The sequence below is a fragment of the Mixophyes fleayi genome, chromosome 2 (genome assembly GCF_038048845.1).
Source record: "Mixophyes fleayi isolate aMixFle1 chromosome 2, aMixFle1.hap1, whole genome shotgun sequence".
Lineage (NCBI taxonomy): Eukaryota > Metazoa > Chordata > Amphibia > Anura > Limnodynastidae > Mixophyes > Mixophyes fleayi.
In genome coordinates this window covers 245,204,302-245,223,738 of record NC_134403.1, presented here as the reverse complement: position 1 = coordinate 245,223,738, position 19,437 = coordinate 245,204,302, and the positions used below count along the sequence as shown (strand labels likewise).

The 19,437-nt window shown below is 40.8% G+C and overlaps 1 protein-coding gene across 1 annotated transcript in view; it reads left to right on the top strand.

Annotated features, from left to right (window-relative positions):
• UQCC2 (ubiquinol-cytochrome c reductase complex assembly factor 2) overlaps positions 1-16,771 on the top strand; it is a 60,423-nt gene extending 43,652 nt beyond the window's left edge. Inside the window, exons 2-4 of the mRNA XM_075195728.1 lie at positions 13,610-13,684; positions 15,315-15,384; positions 16,576-16,771. Coding sequence (XP_075051829.1) covers positions 13,610-13,684; positions 15,315-15,384; positions 16,576-16,673 — 243 coding nt within the window. The 3' untranslated portion in view covers positions 16,674-16,771. The remainder of the gene's footprint in view (positions 1-13,609; positions 13,685-15,314; positions 15,385-16,575) is intronic.
• Positions 16,772-19,437: the final 2,666 nt, after the last annotated feature.

Below are 19,437 nucleotides of genomic sequence, written 5' to 3'. Positions count from 1 at the left end.
CAGCGAATTCTTCACATCAGGAACATGCTGTGCCCGGAAGCAAATAACACAGAACAAGCATCGTAATGTCAGCCTACACAACAAGGGTAATCACTGGTGGGGATGTCGCACGCTGCTGATTATTTGTTTGCACCACTCCCAGGTTATCGCACCAGAAAACAATTTGTTACCCCGCAAACCTGGAAGCCCATAACTCTACTGCTACAACAATCGGAAAAAATTCTAAAAGTTCCAGGTTAGCAGTCCAGCCGGACCGCACCCACTCAATTTTAACGGTGCAGAGCAACAATCCCCAGCGAAATAGGCCACAAAGCCGACTGCCCATGCCACTTCCGAATATAACTCCAACTTCCTATTGGACACCGGGCCACAAACGCACTTCATTAAAGTCTTGCAGAAATCGATCCCAAACTGCCAAATCTGTTCAGATTTTGGCGGACAGAGCGTTTCGACATTGAGGGCGCATACGTCCTCCTGTTGACCACTTCAGCTTCCGACAAAAATCCCGCCCCATGGGAATAACTCGGCAAGAGAAATTGAATTCCCCAGCATGGAATGGGTGGATACCCGCAGCTCGGCCATCAACGATTCAATTCTGCCAGGAATAGCGCGGCGTTAGCAGTATTACCATTATTAGGGTAACCTGGACAAATCCAGCGTTAAAATTACCGCATTAAGGGTAAGTATGTGCAGTTTTACCGTAATAACGGTAATACTGTTAACACCGGGTTATTCGTGGCAGAATTGAATCGGTCTATATGAATCTTGATAATGAATACCACAGGTTACTTGTTTTTGGGGCATATGCATTGGCAAATGTGTACAGTACTTCTTTAACCTCAATCAGAAATGTGTTATTAGCAAGTAAATACGTAATCAGTGTCCAAGAAAGGGGTTAGCATTGTAGAAGAGGGGAGAGGCAAGGGTTAGAGATTAGATTTTGGTGCCATTTTGACTTGAGTGACCATGTCTTGCTGCAGACTGTATCTGAATAATTCCCTGATTCCTTATCTTTTATAATCGCCTCAAGTAAAATATAGCAAGGTCCCAATGGAGCGCAGCACTTGAGCGTCTGCACCAATAGGGCAACAATTCCAAGAATGTACCCTTAATGGAACCCTTTTGATCTTCCCCACGCACTGTATGCAGATAAGCCTTTTTTTTCTTGGTGTATTTCGAGTGCTATAAAAAAACCACTAACTTTTAAACTGACAAAGTTATTGAAGCTTTTTACATATATATGTAAATATTATTAGTCTATATGTATAATAGGCAAGTTATATTTTATTTTGCCAAAGCTAACTGTCATAGAGGACTGAAACAAGATGTCCTTGTAAAACACATTTCTATATTAGATGAAGTTCAAATATCTGATATTGCTAAAATCCAGTGTGCACAGAACATGATTTTTTAATATTCATTAATACTCTTTGAGGAAGTCCATATTTTCATGTAATAATAAAACTCATGTACACTTGCCCTTAGTGATTATAAATTTCTTTACCTTTGTGCTACACAAAAAATAAAATCCAGATTGTTGCCAGAGTTATCATATAGACCAGCGTATTCCTCTTATTCTTTACTGTACATACCATAAATATTTATTTGTGCTGCAATTTTTGTGTATATAGGGCTTCTTTTAGAGGTAGTTGCAAATCCAGCTAGAAGTTGCAGGGAGTTACATGTAGGGTGAGGGGAGAGACTTGTGAGAGGAATGCAAACTATAGCCTGTCCAGTATTTGTGTGCTATATACAAAAACATGCAGTATTTTCTCTGCATGCAAAACTATAAATAATAAAATAAATGTATTTCAATTCCTTGAATTGCAACATGGCTTGTCTAGGTGCAAACTTTTGCCCTTTAGCTGGATTTCCTTTCAACTCTAAATAAGTCACATAATGCACATTACCAATCTTAAATAGCCATGCTGTCAAATTCCCGTGACATTTGTATTGATCCTCAATAAATTCGACTTGTATGCAATGAATGTGACATTATATTTTTTCTAGACTTTTCTCACAATCTATAATTCTTTATCTCCAAACATTTCCTTAACTATTAGCCATCAGACAAAAGTATTTTTAAAAGTGCGTCAGCTCAATGGGAGGTAGTTAGGCTAAACTTATCAAATAGCCCACAGATGTTTCCAGGAAGCCAACTTAGTATGCATGATACACTTCCATCCCTGCCATCTGTCTAAAGTGAAAAGTACAGGATGTTAAGGGTCAGGGTGTCTCTGTTAACTGACAATACTACATTGCCAATAACACCTTTGTCTCCAAATTTCTCAGTGGTGACAACAGCGGGAATGGCAGTAGCATAGATAAAGTCACCTAACAGGTCAAAGTGTGTGTGTGTGTGTGTGTGTGTGTGTGTGTGTGTGTATATGTGATATAGATAGATAGATATATATATATATATATATATATATATATATAGATATAGATATAGATATAGATAGATAGATGTCTAATACAACAAAGCACTTTTCTTCATATTTCATGTTTTGAGAATTTGTTGCGCCACTTTATACCAAGGGGTAGAAAAAGCATAGGGTGTGCGAATTACAAATAACTGATATATGGAGAACCCACAGAAACAGGGCCTGATCAACCACTAGGCTGACCAGGCTGCAGCCTGGGGCGCTGGGTCCCGGGGGGCGCGGCGCTGCGGGTATTTATTTATTTTTTTCATTCTTTTTTTTTTTTTCTTCATTCATTTTTTTTTTCGGGGTGGGGGAGGGGGGGGGGGGGTCGACGATCAAAAGCATTGGTGGTCAGTGGTTAGCAACACACAGCCAATCACCAGGCTGCCTGTTGCTGTGCAGCAGACAGGAAGCAGGACGTCTTCACTTCCTATCTGCTGATCTGAGGAGAGGAGCGACGCTGGCACAACTACAGGTATAGGGAGGGGGGGGGAACTGTCCTGCATATCTATAGGGAGGGGGGGGGAACTGCCCTGCATATCTATAGGGAGGGAGGGGAACTGCCCTGAATATCTATAGGGAGGGGGGGAATTGCCCTGAATATCTATAGGGAGGGGGGGAATTGCCCTGCATATCTATAGGGAGGGGGGGGGAACTGCCCTGCATATCTATAGGAAGGGGGGGGAACTGCCCTGCATATCTATAGGGAGGGGGGGGAACTGCCCTGCATATCTATAGGGAGGGGGGAACTGTCCTGCATATCTATAGGGAGGGGGGGGGAACTGCCCCGCATATCTATAGGGAAGGGGGGGAACTTCCCCGCATATCTATAAGGAGGGGGGGAACTGCCCTGCATATCTATAGGGAGGGGGAGAACTGCCCTGCATATCTATAGGAAGAGGGGGGAACTACCCTGCATATCTATAGGAAGGGGGGGAACTACCCTGCATATCTATAGGGAGGGGGGGAACTACACTGCATATCTATAGGGAGGGGGGGGAACTACCCTGCATATCTATAGGGAGGGAGAGGGGGGACTGTCATGCATATGTATAGGGAGGGAGAGGGGGACTGTTTTATACAAATCTATAGGGTGGGAGGGGGGGGGCTGCCATGAAAATATATAGGGAGGGAGAGAGGTTGATATGTATGAAGGAGAGCAGAGGAGGGGGGCTGATATATGTGACTGGGGGAGTTTTAATGTGACGGGGGGGGATAGCTACAGAGTGGAGGTAAGGAAAATAGCTGCAAGGGGGATGGATGCAGGGTGGGAGGTAAAGAAAATGGCTGCAGCAGGGGTTAAGGAAAATGGCTGTGGGGGGGTTGTGGTTAAGGAAAATGGCTACAGGGGGTATTTAAAAAATAGAGCAGCTTTGGGCGGCAGAATCTCATGATTGTGTGGTGGTCACATGGGTGGTCTCAGCAATCACTAGAATACTAAATATTAGTGAGGTGGGGCTGGTAGAGGTTTGTATTTGATTGACAACAAATATTCAGATATTGATTATATGTGCCTGTCCAATGGGGTACTTTTAGCTGGCCATAATGGAGTGTTTTGTTTTAACTAAAGGGCCTAATCATTCAGGGTTTGTTAACATTTTGCATTTTGATACATTTTTGCATTTTCAAAACAGGACGCCAACTTTCCAGAAGCCAGCGAGAGGATAACAAAGTTGCAAGAGAGAAGAGCAAGGACAGGTAAGAGACAATGGCACAATCTGTCTAAATTTGAATGCTGGAGAATACACCTGAACATTCATATTCAGGAGTGTTCCTATACACCTATATATTCGGAGGAGGGGGGAGGAGGGGGGGGGGGAAGCTGCGGCCGTATTAGCCTAGGGCGGCCAGAACCCTTAATCGGGCCCTGCACAGAAATTGCATATCTTCCTGAATGAGTCTTCATGATGTCATAATAAATGCAAATGTGCTAAGTTACGGATGATTTATTGAAAGGGGAGTTATATCTCTGTGATATGCTCCAGAAAAGATATAGCAGGTAAAAGATTTTGGACTGTTTTTGGACAAACTATAATTTACACCCAAGACACATTTCCGCACCCACAATAACATATACACTGCCCCTCTGAGTGCCTCCCAGTAAAAGCTGTTAAAATACTCTGCGTATGAGAGAGCAAATTGTTAGTCTTTGTTCCCCAATCTATTTGCGGACTGATCATCTTATTATGCCTTGTATATATAAGTGTTTTCTCTGTCTTTTTATTCCCTTATTTTGCAATTGTATTGCATTCTTGAATGCCATGGATGTTTGATTTTATTATATCCACAGTCCGTGTACTTTTTTTTTTTTTTATATTTATTCTAAAATTTAACAAGTTTTGTCCTTGATACCCTAATGAATCCATAAGCCTTTTAAGAATATGGCTTGACCATGTTAACCCTTTCAATGCTGGTGTGTGAACTGTTAACTAACGAGGAGCCAGTATGTCTACCAGTACATCAATTTACTCGCTGTATTTCAGCTCGCAGCTCAGGGAGCTGCGAGCTGAAATCCAGCGAGATATTACCGTATTAACGGTAATATTTTTCGAGCGCAGGCTTTGCGGCGATCCCGCCATCAATTGAATACCCCCCTTAGAGTTCTATTGCTTGATTCTATAGGTGGTAACAGATAAGTGTGTATGGATGTGAGACACTGTTCTGGGAGTGATTCAGCATAATCTGTAACCTGTGTGATAGGTGTGTGCTGAAATCCTGTGTAACCTCTTACAGTAAGCATCCATCCATATGTATATGTGTGTATTGTTGCTCACTGCTTCCAGAATCAACATTTACAGTGCTCATTCAATTCCTTCAGATGGGAACAGAAATACATAAACAAAATGGACAGTGCTCTCCATATTGGTTATGAAAAAACAAGGGCATACAAAGTGGAACTGTGACCACAACCATTTCTTCCCTAATCGCCATATGCGAAATAGGCAACATCAGGTGGGTAGAGTTATCAAACCTTCTAATAAGGTGGAAGTGTTGCCCATTGCACTCAATCAGATTCTAGCTATCCTTTATTTAGTACATTCTAGAATGGTAATGGGCAATTTGGATTACCTTGTGTGGCCCTCCAGCCTTCAAACAGCGGGACAGAGGATGGAGGTGAGAGCACACAGCACTGCCTACTCTTACTTGGTAGTCAGCTGCCCTCGTTCTGTCTCATTGTCTGTTAGCAGAAAATGAGATGGGGGCAGTAGATGAAGGCTCAGTGTGCCGCAGACCCCTATTGCCCACCCCCGTTCTAGAATATTATAGCTTGAACCTGCTTGGTTGATATGTGCAACACCTCCACACTTGTTTTTTAGAGGGTTTGATAAAGCTACTCCCTAGGGGTATATTTACTAAACAGTAGGTTTGAAAAAGTGGAGATGTTGCCTATAGCAACCAATCAGATTCTAGTTATTTATTTAGTACATTCTATAAAATGACTGCTCTAATCTGATTGGTTGCTATAGGCAACATCTCCAAGTATACACCCTGTCAAGTATACATCCTGAGTTCACAGTTTCCTGCATGAGTGAAGATGCAGATTAGCTCCTAGAGTCATGCCACAATTAATTAAGCCATAGTATATCAGATTTGACCAATGATGAAGGTCATACACCCTGCTAACAAGGAGGGCGGGTACTATAGTTATCCTTGAGTTATTCTTCCAGAAAGGAATTTTAGGTCAATTTGGTAATCAGGAATTATACCAGCTTCTTGACCATGATGCAACTATGACTTTTGTAGAGCCAAAATAGATGACTTGATTTTTTTTTTTGTGCGGCCTGCACGGAGGAGGCTGAGTAAGTGGATGGGTGACATCACTAAGTCTAGTATTGGATTACAGCAGACACAGGAAACACCCATTGCAGCCCAGTATCCAGCATTGTGAGGCTGACAGCCTGGAACGCCGGAACACTGGCCTGTGTCTTACTGATCCATCCAAGTTCACGCCTGGACTCTGCACTGGGGAGATCCAGTTCTCTACTCTACGGAGCTACGTGCTGTGAGAAGACCATACGTACAGCTTTCCATACGGGACTGAGATCGGGATCAGGTCTGTAGCGCGACTTCTGCCACGGCAGTCTAAGGTCAGGCTCCCGTTCAACAGAGTATACATCTCACTTGGGGAATATATTACATTAATTTCTGCCACAGCAGTTTAGGGGCACGTCCCCACTTAACAGAGTTTCCATCTAACTTGTGGAATTTATGACATCATTATCTCCGGGATTCACGGGCCAGAAATTTATAAGTGGTGCTCCTTATATCATCGATACCAACTAATCTTGTTCCAGCAGTGTGGCCACACTCGTACCATCAATCCGGCTCCACTTTATGCATTGTGACTGAGTTACTGGACAGTAACAACTCTCCATTGTGGGATCCCATATTTGCAATCAATTAGAGAGTTATTGTTACGTATATATATTTTTTCCACCTCCAGTATATGATATAGCTATTCCATTGGTTCTATTTGATGCACTATCCTTATCCGCTGGCCAGTGTTGATTTTATCTTGTTTATTTTATGGTTTATTTGTATTAACATTTTTAATAAAGTGTTTGTATAACCCTCACGGATTGATCTTTCCAATTTTTGTGTACATCAGTTATCAGCGCTGTTTTTTGTTGTGTTAGATGACGTGATCAACCTGACACGAGAAAATGGCTTGGTTGATGCCAATAATAAAAGCTTTGCTTACAAAGCATTTTCTCATTAGAACGGTACTTTACATTGTACCCAAAATACACATCCTCTGGGCAGACTTATAAACTCTGTTCAAGGCACGGTGACACAGCCCCTGGCCCAATTTGTATATTATTACTGACAACCATGTTTAGTTGACCTACCCAGGTTAATACATGACACTACTCAATTCATTAACTTAATTAAAGATTTTATATTTCCACATGAGGACTGTCTACTGTTAACTATGGATGTAAATAGTATGTACACCTGCATACCATACGGCCCCTGAAGTGTATCAGGTTGCCTCTCCCTATTTTAGTAAATCTTCCCCATTTCTCATATTAAGAAGGGCGTTCATTTTGTTTATATATAATATATAGCAATTGCAAGAATGTCTGTAGCAATGTAAATATATAAAAATAAAAAGGCCCTCTTACCTCTCTGTAGGTAATACCCAGTATTGTTTTATTACTGTTTGTTCCCAATTGTAAAACACTACAGATCTGCTGGTGCTATATAAATAAATGTTGATGATGATGGTCATGTTAAGATGTTTGTTGATATTTCCACACCCATCATACATCTAATATCTAACTAGAAAAGCTCGGGCTTGATTTTCTGAAAACTAAGCCCACCCGAACATTGCCGATCCGAGCTGGCTCGGTATTTTTGCACATCCTCTGAACTAACGTCATTGCTGCGTCATGGACTCTCACAAGTTTTGGATTCTATAAGTACCCGCCTCCACTGTGTGCCATTTCAAACAGACACAGAAGCGGTAGGATAGTTCCTGGGGGTCTCCAGTGCAGTTGGCCAGCGTCATTGCTCAAACAGAAACAGGAGGGGTGGGCAGTGTTTTCTGCAGTCTCCATTGACATTGCTCTGTGCCATAGCTCACACAGGAACAGGAGGGTTGGCAGTGTTCTCGGCAGTCTCCATTGACATTGCTCTGTGCCATAGCTCACACAGGAACAGGAGGGTTGGCAGTGTTCTTGGCAGTCTACAGTGTCCGTGCCATTGCACTGTGCCATCGATATGGATTCAGAGAAGTCCACAGAAGACCAGGAGCACCAAGCAGCTGCTGGTAACAGTCATGATGATACTAATCCCTCTACGTCATCTGCTAAATCCTATGTTCATGTGCATAGTGGTTTTAAGTCAAGGAATCAGAAATTTAAAAAAAAATGGTTTTACCTTGGTAAAGAAAAAAAATCCTCTAATCACGGGAGAGTTAACTGTAGAAAAACATAAAATTGCCAACATGCCATTCTACACACGCAGTGGTAACGAAATAATCAGACCTTCGGCTTTCTGTATGAGTGATAGTTCTGAGGCATCTTCTTGTGAGGTCAGTCATGAAGATGCAAGACCTTGTCATTCTGAATAAAAAGAGGTGCCCAAAAGTGCAAGTGTAAAAGCTGAGCTGGAAAAATACAGTAAGACAGTAGAAGAAACTATGTTCAAAATCAGAAATGACACTGAGGAGAGTCTATCCACTATGCTATGTTAGCCTGACCTTTCTGATACTGTACTCTTAAAGAAGCCTCCTTTCAGCATTTCTTTAGATGTGTGAATGAGCAGCCCAAGTGTAGCTGGTGATATACAAACGGAGGATGCCACTTTGAATTTGCAACAGGATGAGGGGGATGTTTGCGAAGCTGACAACTGCGCTAATGAGGATGTTGTTGACGATGATGTTGTTTGTGTAAGTCCTGCACGAGTGAAAGCAGTTCTTCCACGTGATAAGAAGAAGGCAATTGTCATGCCTGGACATAAGACCAAAAATTCCAGTTCTTATGTGTGGAATTATTTTTACCCAAATCCTGACTACAGTTGTTTAGCCATTTGTAGCGTTTGTAAAGCCACAGTCAGTAGAGGTAGGGACCTAAACCAGCTAGGAACCTCATCCATGTTACGTCATTTGAAGAGAGTTCTCATGGGAAGCTTTTGGAAAATCAAACTTTTATGCTAACAAAAATAACAAGCAGTCCAGCATCAGCTAGCTCCCTTCTCTCAGCTAGATTCCTGCACCTGCAATCTAAACCCACAACACCGTTATCATCAATATCCTCAGTAGCGATCGGAGTTAGTCCTGCATCCAAGGGGCTAAGGCTAGATAACTCCTCCACTATCCAGGATTCCTTTGAAGAATTCTTAAGCGTTAGTCCCGCTGCTGCTGGGGGTGGATCTTCAACCCAGAAGTAGACCAAGAGGAAGACTACTAGTAGTTTGCAACAACTGACTGTTAAACAATCCTTTGCAAGAGGAAGCAAATATAAGACCTGTCACCCAGTCACAAAGCGGATCACAGATGCCATGGTCACTATGCTACTATTAGATCTGTGTCCAATATCCACTATTAATGCAGCTGGTTTTAGACAGTTAATTGAGGTCTTGTGTCCACGTTACCAAATTCCATCACGACCCTATTTTCTATAAAAGCAATTCTCCACCTCTACCGGAAGGTTCGTAAAAATGTAATTATTGGACAACACATTGCCATTCTACCCACTGTACACTTAACCTCAAATATGTGGACAAGCGGAACTAAAGATTATATGACTGTGACAGCTCACTGGGTTGGTGAATCGCCTTCAGCAGCAGGAACAGCAGCAGCATGTACCCACCTATGTCACATATTTCAGAGGCAAGCTACTCTGTGTATCACCGGTTTCACTAAGTGGCATACCACTGACAATCTAAGGGATGTCATTGAAAGTTGGCTTATCCCACTTGGTCTCTCCTCAGGATATGTAATTTCTGATTACGCCAGCAATTTTGTGAGAGCATTACAGCTGGGTGAATTCCATCATGTTACCTGTTTTGCTCACACAATCAACTTGGTGGTGCAGAACTTTTTTAAAAATGACAGGGACATGCAGGAGATGCTGTCTGTGGCCGCAAAATGTTGGGACATTTCTGGCATTCTGCAACACAATGTAGGAGATTGTAGCAGCTACAAGAACAATTTAATTTGCCCTGCCACCAACTGAAGTAAGGGGTGGTGACAAGGTGGAATTCAACCCTTTATATGCTTCTGAGGATGGAGGAACAGCGAAAAGCCATCCATGCTTACTGCACAAGCCATTATATTGGAAAAGGAGGGGGAATGTATTTTAGTTCAGCGTAGTGGAGAATACTTTCCGTGTTTCGCAAGGTGCTGAAACCATTCAAAGTAGTCACCTGTGAAGTGATTTCAGACACTGCTAGCTTGAGCCAAGTGATTCCCTTAGACTTTTGGAAAAGCAGCTTGAGAAACTGAAGGAGGAGATGAAAAAAAGCAATTACGCTAAGTATGTTGGATTTGTAGATCAAGTACTTTCTTCCCTTTGCCAGGATCCAAGAGTTATCAAAATCTTGAAATCGGATCAGAACATTTTGGCGACTGTGCTTGCTCCTAGGTTTAGTAGCTGTGTCTTCTCTTTGTTTCTAACTGACCCAGTTCTCAAGAGCTGCAAATAGCTCCTGGTGAGCAAGTTGACAGCTGAAGTGGTACGTGACACAACTGCGTCTCCTCCTTCAGTTTCTCAGGCAGCTGCTGCTAGGAAAATACTTAGCTTTCCCATGAGACCCAAGGATGATCCAGATGACTCAGCACAACATTTTGACATCTGGTCTGGTCTAAAAGAATTGAGCAAAAACCATGACACCTCTGCCGTAACTCCACATGATCCTACTATCAACATCCAAACAATGGTGTAGGATTATTTTAATGACAGCATATAAATAGACCTGTCAGGCATTCCGTCCCTTTACATACTGAGAACAAAAAATGGCAATTTGAAGACCCATGTGTGAAGATACCAGGTTTATCGTAAACTTCTGCACCGCACAGCTGGCCTATCTGATACCTACCCAACATTCAAAATCACCCAGGCAAATATCCAAAATAATACAAATAAGTGTATTTAACATTATGGTAGTACAAAACAGCAATAAACATATTTAAATAATAACTTGCAACAAATAACACTACAGTCAACATACGGGGGTATAATGAAAACACCTCACCAGTATCGTTGTCAAGGCTACCAGTAAAGGTAGTGGCCTTGAGTCACTGTCACTCCACTTTCAGCGGACACACAGCTCCCTAAGATCTGGAGAGGTAGATCAGGGCAACGGCAGTACTCCAGGGACCGATTGTCCCTTTCCTGTCAGAGGCAGAGATCTATATCTCAACGCCAGCCCAAGCTATCACTTGGTAGTGAATGCCAGTTAGCTGCTCTCTGCAGCTGGTTTTTTAAAGGCAAACATTACCTCCTTAGGAATTTAAGGACCTGCCTGATTGGTCCTTTTCTGTGTTTACCTTTTCACAGGTAAACATACAGACAAAGGGATAGCAGATGAGTCACTTCTGATTTAATCAGGGACAGGTATTGTTCTGTGGCTATAACGCAGAGTTTGTTTAAACAGTAGAGATCACAATCCAGACACATTAACAATTAAATACTCAATGCAGTCCTCTGTAATTAAACATAGAGCTCTGTCTGTGGGCCTTTCCCTATGCTGGCACACACAGACCCACAGCTAAACAAAGACAAGAGACCCCCTGGTGTAATGTACATTCATACAGGACTGGTGGACAATAATCCTTTTTCCTAGGCTGACACAATGGGCTAATCTATCAAAACCAAAAAGCAGAGAAGAGATAATAAGGTGCACTGAAGCTCTCACTACAGATCTATAAAGAGTGGTATAGAACCTAATTAAAATGTAACTTTTATTTAGTAATTTTAAAAGCAGCGAGATATGCTAGAATATCCTCTATAAAAACTATGTGAAATAAAAAATATATAACTGGATGCACTAATTGACAGATATAAAGTATATTATGGGGAATGATAGGGTTGTGCTGAAGTGCTAAAATATGTATGCAGACCTCCTAAATACTTCCAAGGAGGATTATCTTATTACACTGATTGTTGGTGACACGGACAGCTCATAACCTCCTACATATCATTTTTAACAAACCACCTATCCTCATGCTCTGTATTATTTATTCCACAAGTGCATGCGGGTTGGGTACGTATAAACGATAATGACAATTGCGACAGCCTTCACTCCTACATAAAAAACAACAAATTCTCACAAAAACTAATACAATAAAAAGAGACTTGCGTGAAAACTGAAGTTCCATATTTCCGATGCAAGCGGCATGCTGACATGCAGTGCAGTGATTCCGAAGACACAGGTCTCCCGCACTTCAATTTCACGTCAGAGGACGAGTTAGATGGATGTTAATTTAATGCGGCAATGTCTGGAGGCTACAGTTTAAGTCTTTAAACACTTAACCTGCGGGGTTAAGTGTTTTTTTAGCACAGCAGGGAACCTTGTCAGCGATCGGCGTAGGAGGCTACTTCCTAAAAATGTGGAAAAGATGTTCATCAAAATGAACCACAAATTCCACGAGGAAGGCCTTTATCCCCGATTACATCAAAGTACAGACACTTCTGCAATGGTGGATTCCAGCGGGGATTAATTAATATTGTGTGAGGATGATGTACACACTGATGAGGAAGAGGCTGAGGATGATGACAACATTTTGCCACTGTAGAGTTCATTAACAGCACTGTTGAGCTTAAGGCAGCTCAGCTGTTGGTAGTGTGTCTTGTGGGGGCTCAAACAAACCAAGCACTTCAGCCACAGAAGTGGCACTCCTTTTCGCTGGGAGGGGGGGGGGGAATTGTGTATTTTGTGTTCTACCTGTAATATTATATATATATATATATATATATATATATATATATATATATATATATATATATATATATACAGATATATACAGATATATACAGATAAAATAAACTGCGCACAGCATCAAATCTAATAACAATAAATGTAGATATCGTGCCAGTTCATCATAAGTGAATGTTCCACCAGAAATCCAACACCAGCAGATTGTATTCTGCGCGTCCTTCCCTTTTTCACCACCCGATCTCCACAGGGGAAACAGCAAACTCCTATAAATTCAAACAAAAAGGGGCGCTTCCATGGTGTATTATCCAAGTAAAAAGGTTTATTCAAAGGAATAAATTGCACGTACCACAGGATAAAAGGTTTCAGGCATATGTTACAATACAGCTCACTTCTAATCTCCATACACGGACATCAGAGTTGAGGTAGCATACATCAGCATAGATCCAAGGTGTGCTTGGATCTATGCTGATGTATGCTACCTCGACTGAGCTGAATAAACCTTTTTACTTGGATAATACACCATGGAAGCGCCCCTTTTTGTTTGAATTTATATGTATATATATATATATATAATGTGTGTATGTAATAAGTTTACATCAACATCTCTCTCAAAATAATATATGTAATATAGCATGTGTGGGAAATTATGCCACACTGTACTTTGTTTTTGATCCTTGTAATGAATGGGTTATAATGGAATTGCCTGTCACTTTATATAATAGAGGCAGTGTATCTACTGACATGTTTTGAACAGTATTTATGGTTTTGCAATTATTCTGTTTTCTTAAATTCCATAGGTTCAAGATCCAGATGCATGTGACCAAATGTATGATAGCCTGAGCAGGATGAACAGCAATTATTACAGAGAAAAGGTATTACGGTCTATGCTCTCGTTAAATGTCAGTGGAAAGCAGTTATTTCAACTTACTTTGATGAATTGTAAAAAGAAAATACAATTTTAAGTATCCATTTTAAATCACCTTATACAAATAACTGGGGTACCTAAACACACAGGGCCTGATTCATCAAGTCACGTATCTGCCAATTTTGTGGGTTTTATACGCAAAATCACTCTGCGCATGGCCGGAACCGGGACATACGTCCGTGAGCACAGCGGTGCTCCCTGCATCTACGTATGCAAAGGACACTTATTACAGCCTACGATTTCTGGGAGTGAACGGGGCGGGGAAAGGGCAATCGCCTGTAATCAATGTGCAGTAAGGGCATACCAAACTCGAGTGCACACAGTCATGTCTGAATTCGAGCTTTGGGCATCCATAATTACTTATTTTTCTGCTGTATCTCTTGCTTCAGCTACAGTGCTAGTCTACGTCCTGATAATTCGTGATGACCGTCTCGTATGCATGCTATAACGTGTTTGCAATCCAGAGCCACTGTAAAATTTATTTTATGTTCATTAGACATTAAGGGGGGTATTCAATTGACGGCATGATCGCCGAAAATCGAGCGCTCGAAGAATTTTACTGTTGATCCGGTAATCTGCGCGTAAAAACCGTTAATACGGTAATTTACTCGCTGGATTTCAGCTCGCAGCTGCGAGCTGAAATTCAGCGAGTAATTACCGTATTAAAGGTAATATTTTTCGAGCGCTCGATTTTCGGCGATCACGCCGTCAATTGAATACCCCCCTTAATGTCTTGTGCAGTAGAGCAGAGCAGACCTACATCCAAATTCATCAGTGCACATATCTTTATATCTGCTACTTGTTGAATTCTGGAGCATGCCGAGCCGATTTATGTGCATTTTCAAACAAATGCATGTTGCACTCAGAATGCAAGCCTAGATGAACCCACAGAGTTTGCCAACAGTAAAAGCTGCCTTGCAATATAGTATTTACAGTGGTGACCAAGTATTGACTCCAATACTTTATGTACTGGCTTGCAACTCTAACTTGCTGTTAAAGTAGTCTAGTAGTGCCTAGTCTGTTGCCTGATATGAGCGTATGAATAAGGTATTGAGACTGCACTGTATCATATTGCTCCATATCATAAGCCCACATGCAGCATGCTGCCATTTCTCTGCCTGCTTTGGATTGATCATTCTGTCATATAGCTTGTGGGGACCAACTCTGCTATTTATCTGTTCTTGTAGGGAGCTGACATTTTCCCATATTAACAAGCCCTGGATTAGATAATAGGAGGCCACATACTTATATCTGCATTGTACATCCAAGAAAATACATCTGGAAATAGAATGTTTTATAGCCTCTGTGCTCATAAATGAAGCTCAATACAAGTACCATTTTTCTAGTATGACTATATATTACTCTCGCTACTTACTAGATAATTAACCTAATTTTAAGTAACAGAAAACATTTTCACAGCAGTGACCACCAGGGGGGTCACAATCACATAGTAAATTTGCAAAGTATATTTAAGGAATTTAGCCTTTTATTTGCTGTAAAGATGTTTTCAGCATCTGGCAGGCAATGCTCGGCTTTTAACAAATTAAAAAAATAAATCACTTTTGTTTCTCTCTAAGTATCCACGACTTCAAAATACAAGTTTTACAGAGATCACTGCAGATGAGTATCGAATGGTGCTTGCAACTGGTAAGTCTATCATTTGTTTACCTATTTATAGCAAATCTGCTAGTGTGAATTTTCTTTTTTAGGTGTACATTTAGGACCCGATTCATCCAGGGACGTCAACAGTGATTTTGTGTGTATCATCCTCAAAATCACTATACGCATGGCCAGAACCAGACCATACGCCATGTTCAATTCGACTTCAAACGCAAAAGACACTTACTACAGCCTATGATTTCAGGGAGGGAACAGGGCGGGGAAGGGCCATTTGGCTGTAGTCAATGTACAGTAAGGGTATGCTAATCACGAGGACATGTAGCAGTGTCCAATTCAAGCTCTGGGCATCTCTCAGCTACTTGTTTTTTTGCCGTATCTCTTGCTCCAGTTACAGGGCTGGTCTTAAGTCCTGATTTACTAGTGATGACAGTCATGTAGCAACGACTGTGTATAGCGTGTGTTTGCAATCAAGAGCAACTGTAAAAATGTATTGTATGTTCAGTAGACATTAACAACATCTTAATAAATGTATTTCATGGGGGGGAAATAAAGATAATTAAAATGTAAGCTTTTTTATCATTAATGCCTTTATTATGAACAGGTGGCATTGATTTTGATTTTTTCTGTGCGTTCTTTTGAGAATTTATATACCACTTAGGTATTGGATGAATCCTGCAGTGTCTTGTTTAGTAGAGCAGAGTAGACCTACACCAGAATTCATCAGCGAACGGATCTTCACGTTTCTTGTTGACTTTGGGCGTGTGCAGACCCAAATTACGTTTTGAAACAGACATTGCACTCAGTATGCGTGCCTTGATGAATCAGATCCTTAGAATATCATTGTTGCAACCTTGTATTGTATTGTCACCTATTAAGTTGCAAACAGCATATTTTTCATAATCGTTAGGCTGAAATCAAGGTGAATTTAAGGAAATTGATTGCTCTGCATTGTGGGAAAGTGTTCCAATGTATAGAGAACCCAAGCCCCCCTTTAATTATTGCTTGCAATGTGATGCTCTGTTTCTCTCTAAATCACCCCAGCCCCATAGTGGCAATATATAATTTAACTGTAAATGTGAACATGGCATATATATATATATATATATATATATATGTGTGTGTAGATTTGTGGTGTTTTGCGTTTGTAAGCAATACGCTTTTCATTTGTATTATCTATTGATGATCGTAAAGTGAATAAAATATCCTTTCTACTGACAGACAACCTGAAACAGATGGATGAGATGAAAAGAGGAATGTGGGAGAGACTTAAAAACAAGTTTAATGCTAAATCCCCTCCGGACGAAGCAAAGGACTAACCTTTATTGTTTAATATAACAATACCTGTGTACACCCTTCCTGTACAAACCCATCTGCTATATATGGAGTCTCCAAATAAACAAACTTTTCCTTTCCATTTTTTTTCAATTTCTTTATCCTGCAATAATGTGTGCGAACTGTTGCCAGCAGCATACCATGTACTTAACACCAGTGTGCTTACAAACCTATGAGTACTCAGAGATATAGATTTGCCACCGCACCAGGTCCCTTTAAAAAGGTGAAATACGACTATTCACTCCCAAGTGACATTTTATATAATCCTGTGGTGATTGGAAATGTGTAAACTAATCAGGGAGGTGCCACTACTTAACTTGAATCGATTAACCAGGAGACTGAAGAGCCACAAGCTAATAGATTCAATATAATTATTGCTGATTCAGTTCCGTTATGAATCCCTTATGTTAAAAACATTTCTTTATTATAAACTAGTTACAAATTTTAATATTTTTGATAGCTAATAGTAATTTTTAAAGTGTAAGTGATTTAAAAGAACTGTATACCAAGAACTGTCTAGATGATATTGTTTTACTACACAAAATTATTAGTCATCATTTATCCTCGCAAGTATGAGCAATTCAATTATAGGTGATATTGTGGATCTATTGACTTGTCCAAATGTAACATATATTGAAGTTGCACAGTAAACTGTTTGAAATTCATCACCTCGGCTTTCTCACACATACATGTAGAATTCATCTGTTTTACTAACAAACTTCTAGTAAAAGGAATATGAAAGAGATATTTATACATCTGTTATAGTCCCCATATTTTCCAGGATAATGTGGTAGTGTCAGGAAGCTATTGAGTGTTTCGCTGTGGAATGCTTTTTCAAGGCAAGACTTACGAATAAGAGATCCCATGCACATACCTCAGTATTAGAGATGCTCAGTCTCGGTTCCCCAAGAACTGAACTTAGTATATCTGAGTACCGAGCCAGCTCTGTACTGTCACACTTTTTCGGAATCGAAAACGAGGCAAAAAGTCATCGATTAATGTCGTTGGATCTCGGGAGTTTTGAATTCTATAAGTGCCACGGCGATCTAGCGCCATTTCTCAGAGGGACACAGAAGGGGTAGCACAGTCTGTAGAGCAGTTCAGCAGCAAGCTAGATAGAATTGAAAGAGGAGGGGGTAGCATTGTTCAACAAAATCTACAGTGACATTTCTGAGAGCTCCATTGCTAATTATCATTGCTGAAATACAAATACTTGGGCTGGCAGGCTTGGTGTAAAACTGTAAATCTGCAGTGACATTCTGTTATATAGGTAACACACAGAGGAGAGCTCCATTGCTAATTGTCATTGCTGAAATACAAACACTAGGGCTGGCAGGCTTTTCTTCTGACTTTTGTACGGTGTTATATAGGTTACACACAAAGAAGAGAGCTCCATTGCAAAATTGCTAATTGTCATTGCTGAAATAGAAATAATAGGGCTGGCTGGCTTGGTCAAAATCTGCAGTTACATTTTACTGTACCATAGTCCTAGCTCACTCAGAAACAGGAGAGATGGCAGGGTTCAGTGCTGAAACAGAAATTGTAATAATATGACTGTCAGTGTTCTTAAAAGTCTCCAGTGACATTCTACTGTGCCATACCTCATACAGAAACAGGAGGGGTGACATTGTTGTTGTCACTCTCCATTCTCAGTCATGATGATACCAATACCTCTACTTAATGTGCTAAAGCCTATGTTCAAGTGCATAGTGGTTTTAAGTCAGGGAAACAAAAATGTAAATAAAAAGCTTATACCTTTTTAAAGAACAAAACCCCTCTCTAATAAATGTTAAAGTTTACTGTAGAAAAATATAAAATTGCCAAGATGCCATTCTACCCAAAATATTACTAAGCATACCAGCATCAGGTAGCTCCCTTCTCTTAGTGTAGATTGCAGGGGCCGAAATCTAGCTGTCATCATATTCACCCTCATCATTGTGTACATCTTCCTCAAACAATACTAATTCATCCCCGCTGGAATCCACCATCACAGAAGCTTTGATGTAATTGCCGATAATGGCCTTCCTCATGGAATTTGTAGTTAATTTTATGCTAGAGCCGTCATGATTTTTGGGCAATTCTTTTAGACCACCCCAAATGTCAAAATGTTGTGCTGACTTATCTGCATCACCACTGGGTGTTTTGGAAAAGCTTAGTTTTTTCATAGAAGCAGTTGGCAGAGAAACTGGAGGAGACGTTGTTGTGTCATGTACCACTTGAGCTGTCAGCCTGCTGACCAGTAGCTCATTGCATCTCTTGTGACCTGGGACAGTGGGAAATAAAGACATAGCTCATGGCAAAATGTAGTGATCCGATTTCAAGATGTTGATAACTCTTGGATCCTGGCGAAGCAAGTTAAGTACTTAATCTACAATTACAATATAGTTAGCGGATTTGCTTCATTTCAGTTCCTCCTTCAATTTCTCTAGCTGCTTCTCAAAAAGTCTAATTAGGGCAATCACTTGACTCAAGCTAACAGTGTCTGCACTCTCTGCACAGGTGACTACTTCGCTGGAATAAAGTACATTCCCCCTCAAATTCTATTCTTCTTGCAGCTGCTGCATTCTCCTACATGCTGTTGCACAATCCCGAAAATGACCCTAAATATTTCGGGTCACAGACAGCATCTCCTGCATGTCATTGTCATTTTTTAAAAAGTTTGGTACCACCAAGTTGATTGTGTGAGCAAAACAGGAAATGTGATGGAATTTCCCCCCGCTGTAATGCTCTAACAATATTGGTGGCGTT